A 19,402-nucleotide genomic window follows, 5' to 3' on the forward strand; every position below is an offset into this window, starting at 1 on the left:
AAAAAATTAGAAGTGGTGCTTTTGAGACTTCTATTAAATTTGAAAAGTTATGGAGACCATTTATTCAACATTTTCATATGATGTAATATGACCTTGTGCCAAGTTCATTTGATTTCCCAGCTCTTAGCTTATGTATGTTGACAGGACTGGAAGTGACGGCATTGATGAATATTTATTTTTGTGAGATATTATAAACAGCCCCCTTTTTTTTTTCTTCTCTCTCTTTTTTTTGCTTCTTTTTTCTTCTATATTAGTTATTAGATTAGTAGATTAGCTAGTTTTGCATTATATATATATTTTTTTCTTTCTTTTTTCTGTTTTTTTTATATCATATATTATGAAATATTTAGACTTATCATGTTCATACATATATTTTATGGCTTATGTCTTGGTAAACTCATTTATATTGTAACTATTATGTATGTTTTTTTCATATGTAATGGAATTTGTGTGTTGGTAATTTCTTTATCAATATATCATTTGTATTCTGTCCATATTACTAATAATAATAATAAAAAGATTTAGAAAGAAAAGACAACTTGTTGACCTTGGGGGGGGGGGGGGGGGGGGAAACCTCGTCCACTCTCTGTCAGTCCACCATCTAACCACGGATGTTGGATGTCGGCATTGCCGGTCTTTGAACGTGGAGCAGAGACTCTAGACTGACCTCCAATTCTCCCACATCCCTGTTGCTAAACCCTACCCTGAGCCCTAACTCCTCTCTCTGTCCCCAAACCATCCTTACAAACATAAAAAAATTACAAATTAAACCAATTAAAAACATCTAAATCTGAGCTGCAACTCAAATCAAAGGTTACATCTTGGCACCATCTTCGAAGTAAATGTAATTTAACACAGAGCAAATTCTATATATAACTATTTCTTGGTTGAGACACCAGATTCTAGTAATTCCTACAGCCATTTTTGTCCATCTCTTTGAAACTGAAAATTGATTTAATCCAGAGCAAATCCCAGCTGCAACTATATCTGGGTTAAAAGTGACTGATTTGTTCAAAGTTAAACTTAAATTTTATTATCAAGGGATGTATATATCACATATACTACTATGAGATTCATTTTCTTACAGCCATTCACAGTAGAACAAAGAAATACAAATGCATCAATAAAAAAGCTACACACAAACAAGGACTGACAACCAATGTACAAAAGAAGACAAACTATGCAAATATAAAACAACAAAGATAGGAAAGAAAAAGAAAGAGGTGAGTGAGGTTATCCATGCAGTTCAGGAACCTGATGACTGAAGGGTAATAACAGTTTTTGAGCCTGGTGGTATGGGACCTAAGGCTCCTGTACCTCTAAGAATTCTGGAAATTCCTACTGGCACCTCTGGTCACTTTGCAAGCCCAACAAATGTTCTACATCAGGGAAGCTAGCAATGATATAATTTCCCAACTTGGACCATATTGTCCAGGGAGCAACCATCATCGGCGTTGGATACAACTGTTTAATTTTTAGATGAGACTGTTTAATTATTATTTTCTTTGCAGTTTAACAATTAATTACCTGCTTGTATTTTAAGTAGCTTTTAAATGCAAAAAACAGTTTAATATGCCTCTAGTGGCTATACAAAATACAATTCTGGAAAGTTCTGGTAGCTTCTTTGTTTTGCATTATTTGAATAAGTGCTTTCTTTTTAGTTGACTCAAATCTATAAATTAGAATGGAACTTTTCCTCATCTATGAATATAAAATAGCTAAACACAAAGTAGCACCAACTTGTTCTTAGCATCTTAGTCTCAAGTCCTTAAGTCTACTTCTAGCTTCTATTCTTGTTTCTTTTGTTCTATCAATGTTTAAGAAAACAATCGTAAAGCAACAAGTATTGTGACTCTTTCCTGACTCCTAAAAGAACTTTGAATTTAAACACCAGAATCCAACATTGGATACTTACAAAACAACATTGCGTTACAAATGCACACTGAACCAAGAAGCCTTTAATATAAGTAAAATACATAGCTCTGTGCAAAAGTGTCCTTTTGCACTAAACCAACCTCTTCATGTCAACTGGTCTCCAGTCCATTTCTGAAACTGCCATTCTCCTTTATTCCCAATGTTGTGTTCACTCCCAACTTGACTGTCCTATGCCTAGTGCCACTTTTTCACACAGGTATCTGGCCTTGGTCTCCCCACCCTAAATTTCTCCCTCAAATAAACAAGTTGGCCTTGTTCTTTATCTGCTTGAAAGAACAAGTAGGTCTTCTTAATTCCTTGTCAGATCATGTTCGTCATCAGGCCTTGCCAACCTATCTAAGTTTCTGTAGATTAATATCAGCCCTCCCAACCCTAATCTCCACGTCAGATTGGTGTCCGCAGGTACCATGTCAGACAGTGCCAGTTTATCCAATCTTACTGTTTTACAATGTCAGTCTATCCATTCTCTCCATCAGACCACACAAGCCTTACCCCACCAATCTCTCCAACAGGACATGTCAAACAAACCATGCTAAACTCATGATTCCAACAACCTCTCCACCAAAAACAATGACCTTTAATTCCACTCCATCCCATCAACCACAAAATGTGCCAGATCACTTCCAACCCCAGGAACCAACATGTGTCAGATGAAACTCTGATCTCCAATGTTGAGTGGTAAGCCAAATCCTCATAGCATCCTCTACATGTGTCACATCACTTCCCAGATCCCAAAACAACATTTTGGCAGATTGCTACTAACATCAATAGGTTTCAGATTCCAGGTTCCACAGGACATTGGCCATAAGCCCACTTGGGCTAATGCCCAACCTTTCATGCCAGCCTTCTGGAGAGGAAGAACAAGTAGTGCATTTTCAAGCATGAAAATGTGAAGAGCCTGATAATGCCTGTGAATTTTCTTTTGGTAGGACAATAAAGAAAAAAAAATCACTGTTTCAGTGTCATTCCAAATCAGCCAAATTAAAGTTTTCAAAACTTGCAAAATAAATGGCCTAAAAATTGTTCACCTCAGCCAAAGATTTGCCCTCAGATTATATGTATAGATCTTGTCATTAAAGGAAATATGTGTAATTATTTTAAGCAAGCTGTCATGATTTCACACATAATCTAAGCATAATAATACTGCCCAGATAACATTGAGAATAGATCCAGGGTTAGTGGTGTTTTTTGTGTGATGTGTGGAAACTCTGGAAGACCTCCAGTCTCCCTGATAACTAGCTGAACATCAGCTCCTTAGAGACAGGGTTAAGGAACTAGAACTGCAGCTGGATGATCCTCAGCTCATATGGGAGAAGGAGGAGATGATAAGATAGGAGCTACAGGGAGGTAGTCACTCCCAAGTTGCTGAATGCAGAGTAGCCCTATGGCTGTTCCCTCAATAACAAGATTACCACTAAGGATATTACTGAAGGGGGGTGGGTTGGGGGAATGACCTACCAGGGTGAAGTGGCAGTGACCGGGTCACTGGGGTCTCTGACACTGAGGCTGGCTCTATGGCTCTGAACAGAAGCAGGGAACAACAGGAGTGCAGTGGTGATAGACAATTTCTTAGTTACTAGTACAGAGAGAAGATTGTGTGGACATGAATGAGACATCTAAAAGGTATGTTCCTCTCAGGGTCCATGGTGAAGGATGTCTTGGATTGAGTCCACAGCATTCTAAATGGGGAGGGTAAACAGCTGGTGGTTATAGTACAAACTAGTACCAACTACTTAGGTAGGAAAAGGGACAAGGTCTGGAGACAGAAGAGAGAGGGAGTTAGATAGGTAGCCAGACACCGGTAAAGGTAAGAATAGGATGATTTGGCAGATGAATGTGTGGCTGAGGAATAGGTGCAGGGAGCAGGGTTTCAGATTTCTAAATCATTGGCATCACTTCTGAGGAAGGAATGACCTGTACTAAAAGGATGAGTAACACCTGAACACAAGGGGCACCAACATCCTTGCAGGCAGGTTTGCTAGAGCTCTTGGGCAGGGTATAAATTAATTTTGTAGTGGATGGGAACCTGAGTAATAATGCTGAGGATGGAGCAGTTGGTATACAAGTAAATACAGCATATAGAGACTATGAGGAAGACAGGCAGGTGATAGGGTAAAACACAGTCAATGAAGTAAGTGGAAGTGTTACATAGGGGCAATATTGAAAAGAGTAATGAAAAGGTGTTATATTTGAATGCACACAGTATACGGAACAAGGTAGATATCTTACGGCATTGTTAGAGATTGGCAAGTATGATGGTGTGGCACTGTGTGAGTCATGGCTGGATAAAGATCACAGTTGGGCAGTTGGGAGCTTAACATTCGAGGAAACACATTGTACCAAAAGGACAGGCAGGTAGGCAAAGGAGGTGATGTGGCTATGTTGGTAGTAAATGAAATCAAATCAAATCCTCAGAAAAGGGTGACATAGGATCACGTAGAATCCTTGTGAGTAGAGTTTAGGAGCTGCAAAGGTAAAAAGACTCCAGTGGGAGTTATATACATACAAGCCACGATGTTGGGTATAAGTTACAATGGGAGACAGAAAAGGCATGTAATAAGGGCAATGTTACAGATTTCCATATGCAGGTGGATTGGGAAAATTAGGTTGGCTGGATCCCAAGAAGGGAATTTGAAGAATGCCTACAAGAAGGCTTTTTAGAGCAGCTTGTGTCGAGCCCACTAGGAAAAATGTATAATGAACCAGGTTTGATGAGGGTACTTGGTAAAGGAAACCTTAGGGTTCAGAGATCACAAGTGGAATTTCCTAGTGGCCAACCATTTAAATTCCCATCCCCATTCCTATTCCAACATGTTGGCCTATGGCCTTTTCTTTGCCATGATGCAACCACTGTCAGGGTGGAGGAACAGCACCTCGTAATCTGCCTAGGTAGCCTCCAGCCTGATAGGATGAACATCAATTTCATCTTCCAGGAACTTCCCCCACTTCCCTCTTCTTGTATTCCCCACTCTGGCCTCTTACCTCTCCTTACCTGCCTATCATCTCCCCTTGGAACACCTCCTTCAGCTCTTTCTACCATGGTCCACCCTCCTCCTTCTCCAACCCTTTACCTTTCCCACCCACCTGACTTCATCCATTGTCTAGTCCTTCTTCCCCTAACCCACCTTTTTATCTGGTGTATTCCTTCTTCCTTTCTAGTCCTGAAGAAGGGTCACAGCCCAAAATATCGTATATTTATCCATTTCCATAGACGCTGTCTGACCTGCTCAGTTCCTCCAGAATTTTGTGTGAATTCACACTGCAATTTGGGAGGAAAAAGTTAAAGTCAGATGAATCACTATTACAGAGGAGCAAAGGAAATTACAGAGGCATGAAAGAGGGACTGGCTAAAGTTAATTGGAAGGGGACATTAGCAAGGATGGCTGCAGTTTCTGGGAGCAATTCAGAAGGCGCAGGATAGATACATTCCAAAGAAGAAGTAGTATTCTAAAGGGAAGATGACACCACCATGGTTAACCAGGGAATTCAAACAGCATAAAAGCAAAAGAGTGCACAAGTAATACAGCAAAAATTAGTGGAAAATTAAAGGATTGGGAAGCTTTTAAAAGCCGAAAGAAGGCAACTAAAAAGACACAAGGAGAGAAAAGATGACATATGAAGGTAAAGTAGCCAATAATATTAAAGACGATTGAAAAAGTTTTTCCAGAAATATAAAAAGTAAAAGAGAGGTAAGAATAGATATCAGACCATGGAAAATAACATGGAGAGATAATAATGGGGGACAAAGAATGACAGTCGCAGTATGTCAAAAATTCAAGAGTCTCAGGGGTAGGAGTAGAGTTACTATTAATAAGAAAAAGGTGCCTGGAAGCTGAAAGTTCTGAAGGTAAATAAGACTCCTTGATCAGATGGCCTACATACCAGTATTTTGAAAAAACATGTGGAGCTATTAGTAATGATCTTTCAAGGATCACTAGATTGTAAATGTCATTCAACTCTTTAAGAAGGGAGAGAGATAAAGAAAAAGATTATAGACCATTTAGCCTGATATCAGTGGTTAGAAAGGCTGAAATACCACGGTATGGAGGCACATGATAAAATAGGCCAAATTCAGCATTGTTTCCTTAAGGGGAATTTTTGTTTGACAAATCTGTTGGAATTCTTTGAGGAAATAACGGCAGGATAGACAAAGGAGAGTCAGTGAATGATCTGGATGGCGAAATGAATGTCTTTATGGTCGAAACTGTAGATAACATGAGGATAGGTGGGGGCGACAGGTAGTGTTGTGGAAGCAGGGAGTCTGCAGAAAGACAGAGAGATTAGGGAAAAACAGCAAAGTGGCAGATGGAACATAGTGTTGCAATTGCATGGTCATGTACTTTGGTAGGAGGAATAAGGACAAAGACCATTTTCTAAACGGAGAAATTTCAAAAACCAGAAGTTCAAAAGCAGCTGGGAGTCCTCTTGCAGCATTCCCTAAATATTAACTTTCAGGTTGGGTCAGTGGTCAGGAAGGCCAATGAAAAGTTAATATTCATTTTGAGAAGACTAGAATATAAAAGCAAGAATGTAATGCTGAACACCACACACAAAATGCTGGAGGAGCTCACCAGGCTAGGCAGCATCTATGGAAAAAGAGTACAGTTGATGTTTCAGGCCGAGAACCTTCAGCAGTCCTGCCAAGGGGTCTTGGCCTGAAATGTCATATATTTATCCATATCCATAAACGCTATGCGACCTGCTGTACACCTCCAGCATTTTGAGTGCTGCTTGGATTTCCAGATTTTCTCATGTTTGTGATGTAATGCTGAGGCTTTATAAGGAATTAATCATTCTGCACTTGGAGTTGTGAGCAGTTTTGGGCCTATTATTTAAGAAAAGATGTGCTGTCAATGGACAGGATACATAGGTGGTCCACCAAAATTATTGCAGGAATGAAAGTGCTAATGTATGAGGAGCATTTGATGACTCTGGGCCTGTAAATGGTGTTTAGAAAAATGAAGGGGGATCTCATTGAAACTTATCGAATATTAAAAGGCCTAGATAGAGTAGATGTGGAAAGGATGTTTCCTGTACCTGGGGAGTCTAGGAACAGGGGGCACAGCCTCAGAATAGAAGGATGTCCATTTAAAATAGAAATGAGGAGGAATTTCTTTGGTCAGAGAGTGGTGAAACTGTGGAATTCATTGCCACATACGGCTGTGGATATATTTAAAATGGAGGTTAGTAAGGGTATAAAAGGTTATGGGAAAAATAATGATGGAATGGCAGAGCAGACTTGATAGGTCAAATGGCCTATCTCTGCTCGTATGTCAAATGCAAGTAGAAAGTATACAACAATTGAAATTATAAAATACAATGTAAAAGTTTGAAAGAATTCTAATATATAAAAGCTTAATATTCAGTAAGATGAATCAAGGATTGCCAAATTTGAAGGAAGTGTTAATTCTTATCTGCAAGAGGATGCTGCTACATGCCAGTAACTCAAGCAATTAGGGAAGGAACATGTTCCTGTACCTAAAAAGACCAAGGTAACATGTCTGAATGACTGGCGTACTGTCACAATCACCACAATAATAAGCAAATGCTTTGAGAGGCTGGTCCAAGACTACATCTGCAGCTTGCTACCTCCCACACTTGACCCCTACAATTCACCTATCGCCACAACCAATCGACAGATGATACAGTAATCACAACTCTACACACCGTCTTTACACATTTGGAAAAGAAGGATGCATATGTGAGAATGCTGTTCTTGGAGTACAATTCAGCATTCAACACCATAATTCCCTCCAGGCTTGACAAGAAGCTCAGAGACTGCCTTCACTCTGCCTTGTATAGCTGGATCCTGGACTTCCTGTCAGATCGCCGGCAGATCATGAGAAGGAGCTCCCTCACCTCTGCTCCTCAGGGCTGTGTCCTAAGTCCCTTCCTTTACTCTCTGTACAGCTATGACTATGTCACCACCCATAGCTCCAATCTGCTAATTAAATTTGCTGATGATACCACATTGATTGGCCTTATCTCAAATAGTAATGAGGCAGCCTACAGAGAAGTCATCACCCTGACACAGTGGTGTAAAAAAAAAACAACCACTCCCTCAATGTCGCAAAAACAAAGGAGTTGGTTGTGGACTACAGGAGGAATGGAGACAGTCTAGACCCTATTGACATCAATGGATTTGGGGTTGAGAGGGTGAACTGCTTCAAGTTTCTCGGCATCCACATCACCAAGGACCTCCTTGGTCTGTGAGCACCAGCTGTGTGATGAAAAAGGCACAACAGCACCTCTTACACCTCAGATATTTGAAGAAGTTTGGTATGGGCCCCCAGATCCAAAGAACTTTCTACAGGGGTACAATTGAGAACATCCTGACTGGCTGCATCACTGCCTGGTATAGGAACTGTACTTCCCTCAATTGCAGGACTCTGCAGAGCATGGTGTAGACAGCCCAGCACATCTGTAGATGTGAACTTCCCACTGTTCAGGACATTAACAGAGACAGGTGCATAAAAAGGGCCCAATGGATCAACCACACACTGTTCCAGCTGTTACCCTCTGGGAAATGGTACCATAGCATTAAAGCCCAAACCAGCAGGCTCTGGGACAGCTTCTTCCACCAGGCCATCAGACTGATAAATTCACGCTGATACAATTGTATTTCTATGCTATATTGACTCTCCTGTTGTACATACTACTTATTACAAATTACTATAAATTGCACATTGCACATTTAGATGGAGACGTAATGTAAATATTTTTACTCCTCACGTACTTGAAAGATTAATAAATAAAATCAACTTAATTTGAGTGGAAGACAAATACTTCTTTAAATGTTGGACAACAACAAAGAGAGATGTATCCTAGAAGATTCAAATATACTTCTTAACCAGTTGGCCACCCACCCACTTTTCTGAAAAATACTGCACGATAGGAGGAGGTAGTGAGGATAGAAGGAGAGGAGATAAGTTAAATATGATGAAAGAGGGAAAAAACTGTCATTCAATGAAATTTATTAGCTTAAAAATGCATTACTAGTGATAAGAAATTACTTGATTAAAATTAAACAGCTATATACTTTGTCATCCAAAACTAAGGTGCTGATTGTGCCAATTCATTCTCATACTCCTCTTTCTCCTATAATGAGGTCAAGCCGAGTTAAAATGAGTGACCACCCCCATACCTTCCAGAGTCAGCTTGTCTGGACCATCAGAATCCCAGGAAAGCTAATGGGCTTTTAGAAAGGCAGGGAATCTTATCATTATGGACTCTAACTTTCCGGATCATATATCTATTTGGAAGTAAATGCTTGTCACTGTAGTACATAGCTAAAATCAACATCTCGTCAAAGTATGAGACTAGAGGTTTCCTCCCATCTATTAGAACCACATCTTTTATTAAAAATCCATTAATATGGAACAGTCTGGATTGATTTCCCTTTGTAATGGATTTCCATTTTCTTTTGCAAAAGAGTGCAGTTTGCAGGTTGTAATTTGCAGGGCTAAAATTATTTGAGGGGCTAGTTTTTTTTAAACCAGCTGTAAACTTTGAAATACGATTTAACATTCAAGATTATTAAATGGCATTTAATATGAAATAAAGTATAAAGATTTTCATAGTTTTTAATTCAGCCTTTTTGCAGTTTTTGGACTTGAACCAACAGTCAGCAATGAGAATGTCCAGCTCCTGTTCGTTTACTCTGTTCCGTACAGAAATGAATGCAATACTTGAACTCTGTACAGATAAGTAGAATATTTTAACAAACTCACATCTTAGCAAGATGCATTGCAGAAATTAATTAAAATGCTTTATCCCTAGTCTTCTACTGTACAGATTAAGGTCAAAAGCACATACCAACATTACCGTCTTCAGGTCAAATACTGACTTGACTGAAATGTTATCTATACTCCTTAATCTTCATTGTGGCTTTATCTTAACAGCATCTTGACCACATAAATGTAGTGGTTTAAAGTGGCAGCTTATCACCAACTTCTTAAAGATAATTATGAATGGGCAATTAATGGTGGACTTACCAGCAACATCAAAAGTCTGTGCATGAATTTAAATTATATTAGTTATACAGGGAAAAGAACATGTTCTCATACACACTCAACCAAATCTGAAATAGCATTTAAAGATTCACCAAAATATTTGTTAATTCAATTAAAATTATTAAATCTTTATGAGATTTGTAATAGTTTAACAAAAGCAAGAAGATTAAGTTATAATCTTTAATACCTGTGATTGTTCAATCTCTGCTTTATTTAGTTTAATGCCAATAATGTCTGCAGCAAACCTTTGAAAACAGAGGAATACCTGCAAAATAGAACAGGTTAAATCATCAGAAGCAAGTTTAATATAAATGTCAAAAATCATCAGATTCTTTTCCATTGCACATGAGTAAACATTTAATCTAATCTACCCACATCCTGGTATTGTATTTTATATATCAATTATTTTTTTCTATGTCTTAATAAAAATCACCAGAGAAAAATGTCACAAATATGAAAGTATTGTAGAATTAGTAATTGTATTTTCTGAGACTGAATTCAAAAACATAATTCAAAGTATATCTCCTGCCTTCCAAAACTCTTATGGCCAGCAAAAAATGTTTAATGCTTTTTGATACAACTTTATGCGTGCACTTCTACTAGGAAAAAATAATTATAATTTGGTTTCCACAACGTGGCATGAATTACTGTAACTGGTTAGAGAATACAAAATTGCTTGTAGAAGCATAAGGTTTCAGAAAAGTTTTATAATAAAAAGAACCCAAATTTATTAGTACAGGAAAGCAATCCAAATAAACCTTAAAATAAAGCATATTGATTATTGCAATTACATTTCTGCAAATTCAAAATAGGAAATCTGTATCCTTTGCTCACAAATTGTAATAACATTTATATATTGAAAGTGAGCAATGACAACTCCAACTGCCTGTGCTACTGGGCACCATAAACAAAACTTTCAGAATGTTGATAAAAAGTTCCACATTTCTCTGATCAAGAGCAAATGTTTGCCTCGACTATATTACAGGCTCTCAACCACTGGTTATCTAATGATGTAGTTCTTCCATGACTAGTGACATGGAAAATCATGTGATTTTGTCTCCAACTATCGGTGAAGGAATGGCCAGTGTGCTGACATTCAAAAAAGTGTTGCTGAAAGAATGAACTTTGATGTGATGACATTAGCCCAACATGTAACGTTCACATTGCTGACCTGTACCAATCCTTCTTAGAAGTGATGAAAGATTCAGTGTTGGAAAAAGAACGGTGACTTTTTAAACTAATATATTGTCACTAGATTCCACAGAAACAGTAAGCTTTGTGTTTAGCATAATGCATTGGTTTTATTCCATGTAGATGTAGTTGGTGCATGCATGGTTGATTCTTGTTAAACTGCTCTATTTATTCCAAATCAACAAAAGGAAGCTGAATTTTCTTTGTAAGTTGGTAGGGGTGAGAGATATAGGTCCATGATAGGTGGAAGGTAGTAGAGATTAAATGACAAATGTTATAATAGTAAATAGAGGTTTCCCTTTATCCCATCCTCCAATTCATCATTTCCCTGCATCTTAAAACCATCTTTATCTCTCATGTTTTACCAATTCTAACAAATTCATGAAAAGCATGGGAGGGTCCATGTTATTAACAAAGAAAACATGAACTATATGATGAAAAGCATAAGATCTGCAACATAATTTTATTTAAAATTCTTCTCCTACGTCTTGGACAATATATGCTTTAAATGGTAAATTCATGCAAAATAATGGCTGGTGGACAATGATTACAGTATCGATCTTGTTATACTGAGAATAATGACTTGTTAATCTGCAAATTAAAATAATGAACTATGCAAAGATTCATTGTAATATTAAGATTGCAGTGTAAAAATAAATTACCCAAAAGTCAATTTGCAAAATTGGAAATTAGCCAAAAAAAAAATCCCACTTAATTTGACTTCAAGCTTGTAACTCTGATGCAGAACTATCAATCCACATTAGGGAATAATCCTTAAATTCCACTGTTAGAACATGAGAGATAGGAGTGAAAATTGAACATCTAACAGCTGTAAACCAGGCATGATGTGGTTCACATTCAAAGAATGCTCTATTGTCAAAAGAAATAGTCAAATGGGTCAGGGCATTTGGCAAAATAGGAGTAAGACCTCATAAATGTAAATAAGTGTCCTTATGTCTATTTTAGGACTTCCATCAGAAACTCCTTTGTGATGAGTCAGAACCTAAAGGCTACACAGGTGAAGTTTAGAAATTTTTATATTATTCCCACAAAGTCAGAATAAAATGTAGGAGTGCTCTCCTAATTTTACACTAACTTTTTTGATTCTGTCCCTTCACATTCAGAACTTACCCTGAGTCTGTTATTGGTGAGACAGTTAATAAGAGTTCACTCAAACAATGGGCATAAGGCTCCAGGCTATATATCATTCTTTGGGCCTTCTGTTGAAGATGACATTCATTGCAAAAGAGCACAATGAATTCCTACCTAATAGTAATGAAACACATACCTTAATATATAGCTACATTCTGGAGCTTGGAAGAAGATTACTGGACACAGTTAAGGAAGACGGCAACAAGTGGTAACAGATAGATAACGAAAGGAAGGAGGCCAAAACACATCATTGTTCAATTTAACAGTAAATGGATAAAAGGGCAGAGCTAGAAATGCTCTGGATATAATTGAATAGATAGATAAGAGTATTGGAACAATCCCACACATGTAGATTTTGTAGTCCCAACAATTCAAAAAGTGCAAAGAAAATACCCTTTCAGATACAAATACAATAAGACTTATTCACAATATGGTAAAAATCCAGTAGGCTTGGTGAGTAAATTTCCATATCACCTGGATCAAAAATGGATGTGTTCTGCTGGTCTCTGCTTGCTCATTAAAGAAGCTAAAAGTGCATCTTGCCAGTTCTTTTTGAATATAGCATCATCCAAGAGGTGGTAGATTTGATTGACCATCAATCTACCATGGCTTCTTAATGCAGAACCTTGCAATATCATAGTTCTGTGTTTATGGATTGATTATTGCATTTCTGGACCTATGGACTTTTTCATTCTTATGCTTTTATATTCCATTTTTTATCCCCTGTTCCTTTTTGGTTTTGTTGTGCGAGGGGAGAGTGTTTGGGGATTGATGTTGTTAGTTTTTTGTCTGATATTTTTCTCTGAGTGACTTTCATGTCCTTTCTTTGTTTCATGGGCTATCTGGAGAAATACAAATCTCAGTTTATATGGATACATGCTTTGATAATAACAAATGAACCTATGAACTATGAATAGCTGGTCTACATAATTGGAATTTCCTATTCTGAAACATTCAATCTGATAAAATTTTATTAAGTAAAATAATTGGATTTATTTTACCAATACTATTTCACTTTTATTACATGTTAACTAATGTCCATTGCTGATAGAATATTGCTACCATCTTATTGGCCATCTCCTCACAAAGAAAATGAAGCAAACACTCCAGTTTCAATCTTGAAAAAAAAAGAGGTAAAATAATATGTGCTTAAATCCCTAAATTATTTTTTCTGGGTCTGAGGTTCAACAGTATTTTGACATTTTTATGCATCATTGGAGTGGCACACAAGGAGAAGGCCATTTAGGTTGGAAATTCTTCTTCTTCTTCTCTTTTTTCTTATGTTCTTTAATGCAGCTCAGAAATATAAATGTCTGGGGTTTGAGGACTACAGTTACATCTGTTTTGTTACAAATGTTGCCATACCCACAGTACAATACATGCCATAGTGCCAGCAACAAAGCCATCTCTTGTGATAGTCACTTGCTCAGGAACTCTAGAGTGAAGCAGCAACTGCCTCTGACTCTTGGGCTTGTGCCAAGTTAGGTTTATTGAACCAAGTCCAATGAAGAAGATGGCACTGAGGAAAATGCCACTACCACCACGAAACTTTCCTATTCTACTGCGGCTTTTCTCCACATTTTTATCGAACTATTAGACTACAAGACATAGGAGCAGAATTAGGCAATTCTGCCATTTAAGTATGCTCCGTCATTTCATCATAGGTTAATTATTATCCCTTTCAACCACATTCTCCTGCCTTCCACCTTTGCCGACCTTTGATGTCCTGACTATTAAAGAACCCATCAACCTCTGCTTTAAGTATACCGAATAACTTGGTCTCCCATAGCCTCAGAATAGAGCGATGTACATTTAGAACTCTTTACAGCAATGAATTCCACAGATCCACTACCCTTTGGCTAAAGCAATTCCTCCCCTAAAGTGTTCTAAATGTACGTCGCTCCATTCTGAGGCTGTGCCTAGTGGTCCTAAACTCCCCCACTATAGTAAATATTCTCTCCACATCCATCTGATAGAGGCCTTCCAATATTCAATAGGTTTCAATGAGCTCCACCTCCCCCCCCCCCCCCATTCTTCTAAACTCCAGTGAATACAGGTCCAGAGCCATCAAACACTCCTTATATATTAACCACTTCATTCCAAAATCATTCTGGTGAACATCCTCTGGACCCTCTCCAATGCCAGTACATCTTTTCTTAGATAAGGGGCCCAAAACTACTCACAATATTCCGTGCGGCCTGACCCATGCCTTAGAAAGCATCAACATTACATATTTGCTTTTACATTCTTGTCCTCTTGAAAGGAATGACTACATTGCATTTGCTTTCCTTACCAATGACTCAACCTGTACGTTAACCTTTTAGGAACTCTGCATGAGGACTTCCAAGTCCCCTTGCAACTCTGATTTTGAATTTTCTTCCCCTTTAGAAAATAGCCTATGCATATATTCCCTGTACCAAGTTGAATGACCACACAAATAAGAGGTTCAGTAGATGCTGGAAATCCAGAGCAACACACAGAAAATAATGCAGATTATCAGTAGGTCAGACAGCATCAATGAAAATGAAATAGTCGATGTTTTGGCCTGAGTCCTTTCATCAGGACTTCAGAGGAAGGGGAAAGATACCAGAATAAAAAAGTGCGGGTGGGGAAGGGGAAGGCAGCCATGCTAGAAGTGATAGGTGAAACCACCTAGGTGCAAGGAGGGTGAAGGAAGAAGCTGGGAGGCGACAGGTGGGAAAGGTAAAGGGTCGAAGAAGAACCAATCTGATAGGAGAGAAAAATAGACCATGGGAGAAAGGGAAGGAGGAGAAACACCAGGTGAAGGTGAGAGAAGAGGTAAGAAGAGGGAAGGGGGATGGGAAAAGAGATCACTGGAAGGAAAAATCAATGTTCATGCCATCAGGTTGGAGTCTATATTTATCAGAATATGAGGTGTTGCACCTCCACCCTGAGAGTAGCCTCATCATGGCAAAATAGGCAGCCATGGACCAAAATGTCAAAATGGGAAAGGGAAAAGGAAATAAAATGGTTAGCCACCAGGAAATTCCACTTGTCGTGTATGAAGCAGAGATGCTCGACAAAATGGTCCCCCAATTTACATTTGATCACACCAATGTAGAGGAGGCAACATTAGGAGCACTGAATACAGTAGACGACTCCAACGGATACCTCACCTGATGTGTTACCTCACCTGAAAGAACTGTTTGGTGCCCTGAATGGAGGTGAGAGTGGAGGTGAATGGACAGTTGTAGCATTTCTTTCTCTTGCAGGATATGTGCCAGTAAGGAGATTAGTGTGGAGGGATGAATAGACAAAGGAATCATAGAGGCAGGAATCACTGCAGAAAATAGAGAGTGTGGAGGAGGTAATGATGAAGGCAAAAGTTGTGGAAAATTATGTGTTGGATGCATTGGCTCCTGGGGTGGTTGGACGACAAGAGGACTTCTATCAGTTAAGGGGATGGGAAGATGGGGTGAGCACAGATGTCTGAAAAATGGAGGAAATGCAGGTGATGGCAACATTAATGGTGAAGGAATGGAAACACCAATCTTTAAAGAAAGAGGACATCTCTGATATCCTGGAACAGAAAGCTTCATCCTGGGAAGGGATACAGCAAAGACAAATCAACTTCAAAAAGGGAACAGATATTTTACAGGAGACAGGGTGACCATGGGAATCTGTAGGTTTATAAAAGATATCAGTAGTCAGTTTCTCTCCAGAGATGGAGAGCGAGTTCGAGAAAGGGGAGAGAAGTGTCAAAAATGGTCCAAATGAACTTAAGGGCAGGATGGAAATCGGATGCAACAATGATGAAATTGACAAGCTCAACATGGGTGCATGAAGCAATACCAATGCAATCATCAATGTAGTGCAGAAAGACTTGAACATTACCAGGGAAGGCTTGGAATATGGACTGTTGCACTTAGCCAGCAAAAGAGCAGGCACAGCTGGGGCCCATGCAGGTGCCCATGGCTACCCCTTGAGTTTGGAGAATGTGGGAGGAACTGAAGGAGAAGTTGTTGAAGGTGAGGACCAGTTCTGCCAGACAGAGAAGATGGGTGGTGGAGGGGAACTGGTCATGTCTTTTATCGAGAAAGAAGCAGAGAGCTCTAAGGCCTTCTTAATGGGGGATAGAAATGTATAGGTACTGGAAATCTATATGAAAACGAGGCAGTAAGAGCCAGGAAATTGAAAGTTGTTGTGGAGGTCAAGAGCATATGAAGCCTCACAGATGTGGGTTAAAGGGAATGAATCAAGGGGGATAGAATGAAATTGAGGTATACAAACACGAGTTCAGTGGGGTAGAAGCAGGCAGAGACAATGGACCCACCTGGACATTCAGGTTTGTGAATCTTGGTAGGAGATAGAAATAAGTAATGTGGGCTAAGGGAACTATGAGCTTGGTGGCAGTTGAGAGGTCTCCAGAGTTGATGAGGTTAATGATGGTGTGGGAGACAGTGGCCTGATGGTCCAGAGTAGGGTCCTTTTCATCGGGTAAGTAGGAGGAGGTGTCTGCAAGTTGCCACCTGGCCTCACAAAACAGAGGTCAGTCCACCACACTGCAACAGCACCCCCTTTGTCTGTGGGGTTTTTTATGGTGAGGTTAAGATTGATGCAGACAGAGAGAGTGGATGGCAGTGCTTTCAAAGGGGTTAAGGTTCAAGCTGCTGTCTGGTTGACAGTTAGAGAAAAAAAAGATGCAGAGCAAGCAGAGAACCAGAGAAAGGTGTTCAAGAGAGGGCGCAGAGATGGAGGTGACAGAAGAAGAACTCGGTGTTGTGGCAAGTGGGGATCTCACTGAGATGCAGGTGGAGATGTTCACACACTTCCCTACACTATATTCCATATGCCACTTATTTGCCCATTCTCCCAATCTGTCTAAGTCCTTCTGCAGACTCCCTGCTTCCTCAACACTACTTGCCCCTCCACCTATCTTCGTAGCATACACAAACATGGCCACAAACCTATCAATTCTGTCATCAAAATCATTGACGTATAACATGAAAAGAAGCAATTCCAATACTGACTCACGCAGAACACCACTAGTCACTGGCAGCCAACTAGAAAATGCCCCCTTAATTCACACTATTTGCCTCCTGCCAGTCAGCCAATCTGCCATCAATGCTAGTATCTTTCATGACTTCTTACCTTGTCAAGCAGCCTCATGTGCGGCACATGTCAAAGGCCTTCTGAAAATCCAAGCATATAATATTCGACTTACAGATGCCAGCTATAAGGCCCATCCTCTTAAAACCTTCACTGAACAAGTTAACCGTGTCTTTGACCTCAGCTTCTGGATATGCATATGCACAAGAATACCACCACTAAGGCCAATTCACAAACTTCCCCAGAAGGCTCAGCAAACCAATCCATCCTTACAGGCCAAAATACCCTGCATCAAAGCCCTTGTTCCTCTTACTCAATTGTACTGGGAAGACAACAGAGTCTTGTAAGAAACACTCAATTCTGAGTTTAAGTATTGGAGCAGAGAAGCAGGCATGAAAGGTTTCTCAGGAGATAATTATTCTTTGCAATCTGTCCCATTTCTCAAAAGATGCTCTTGAGATGGTATTGAGAATCTCAAGCACACATAAGGGTGTATAGAAGTCCTGTGTAAGTGTCAGGTGAATGCACCTACTCAGAAGCAATATACCAACCTGCTCTTTGGGCCACTTTGTACTCTATCTGTGGGAGTCTGAGGTTGCCGGGCATCATCATCCATCTCAAAAGTCACAACACCAGGATATAAATCTTTGATCCGGAGGAACAACTAAGAAGAGTTACTGATATTTAGTAATGTTTCCCTCTCTCCTGATTAATATAGAAAACCTACAGCACGATACTGGCCCTTCGGCCCACAAAGTTGTGCCGAACATGTCCCTACCTCAGAAATTACTAGGCTTACCCATAGCCCTCTATTTTTCTAAGCTCCATGTACCTATCTAAAAGCCTCTTAAAAGACCCTATCGGATCCACCTCTACCACCGTTGCCGGCAGTGCATTCCACGCTCTTACCACTCTCTGAGTAATAAACTTACCCCTGACATCTCCTCTGTACCTACTCCCCAGCATCTTAAAGCTGCGTCCTCTTGTGGCAACCATTTCAGTCTTGGGAAAAAGCCTCTGACTATCCACATGATTAATGCCTCTCATCATCTTGTACACATCTATCAGGGCACCTCTCATCCTCCTTCACTTCAGGGAGAAAAGGTCGAGTTCACTCAACCTATTCTCATAAGGCATGCTCCCCAATCCAGGCAATATCCTCGTCAATCTCCTCTGCACCCTTTCTATGGCTCTCACATCCTTCCTGTATTGAGGCGACCAGAACTGAGCACAGTATTCCAAGTGGGGTCTGATCAGGGTCCTAGTGAGGACCTTGTGATTAGTGAGGCCTTTCTGCTGAAAGCAGCAACTCCTGCCCTAGAGATATTTTGACAGCATGCTAAACCACAGGTTTCATCTCCAAATAGAACTGTCAGAAGTCTTTGAATGTCTGTGGCCATGCATGAGCAGTCAAAAATATTAATAATATGAAAAATTAATCCTACCATGAAAACATAAAAATGAATGAAATTGGAGATTATAATGTTTAAAATAATTAAAATCCACAATTACTGTAAATAGGTTGCAACTAATTCAAATAATTCTCACAGGTATAACTGAATGAACTGAAACTCAAAGACCTCTCCATTGAAATAAGTTCAGTGGATCTAGAACTGTTGCTGCTGGTGCTCCACCCTGAATTCTATGACCAAAGTCAAAAGGGTTTCTGAAAAAAAGTTTTGTTTTTCAATAAGAATTCATCAAATTAAATCCTTGGTTTGGGGACATTATGTTTCGAGAAGTATTTAAATGACCAGGTCTTTGGATCTTGAAGTTAGAAGAGTCTGGAGGACATGCCTTCTTCTCATTGTTACTGTCAGGAAGGAAGCCTGAACGATTCCAGAACAGCTCCTTCCCCTCTGCCATCCGACTTCCAAGTGGATATTGAACCCATGAACACCACTTTTCATTATTTCTGCTTATGTACTACAGTTTTTAATTTAACTATTTAATATACATATATACTTAATTGTTTATATATTTATCATATATTGTATTGTACTGCTGCCACTAAACTGACAAATTTCATGACATATGCCGGT

The 19,402-nt window shown here is 39.3% G+C and overlaps 1 protein-coding gene across 2 annotated transcripts in view; it reads right to left on the reverse strand.

The window, feature by feature from the left end:
- The window catches only part of rab28 (RAB28, member RAS oncogene family), a 125,476-nt gene that overhangs the window by 15,549 nt on the left and 90,525 nt on the right, over positions 1-19,402 (reverse strand). For both annotated transcript variants that reach the window (XM_059988887.1, XM_059988888.1), the window contains exon 6: positions 10,135-10,212. In XM_059988887.1, coding sequence (XP_059844870.1) covers positions 10,135-10,212 — 78 coding nt within the window. The remainder of the gene's footprint in view (positions 1-10,134; positions 10,213-19,402) is intronic.

The sequence above is a fragment of the Hypanus sabinus genome, chromosome 14 (genome assembly GCF_030144855.1).
Source record: "Hypanus sabinus isolate sHypSab1 chromosome 14, sHypSab1.hap1, whole genome shotgun sequence".
Lineage (NCBI taxonomy): Eukaryota > Metazoa > Chordata > Chondrichthyes > Myliobatiformes > Dasyatidae > Hypanus > Hypanus sabinus.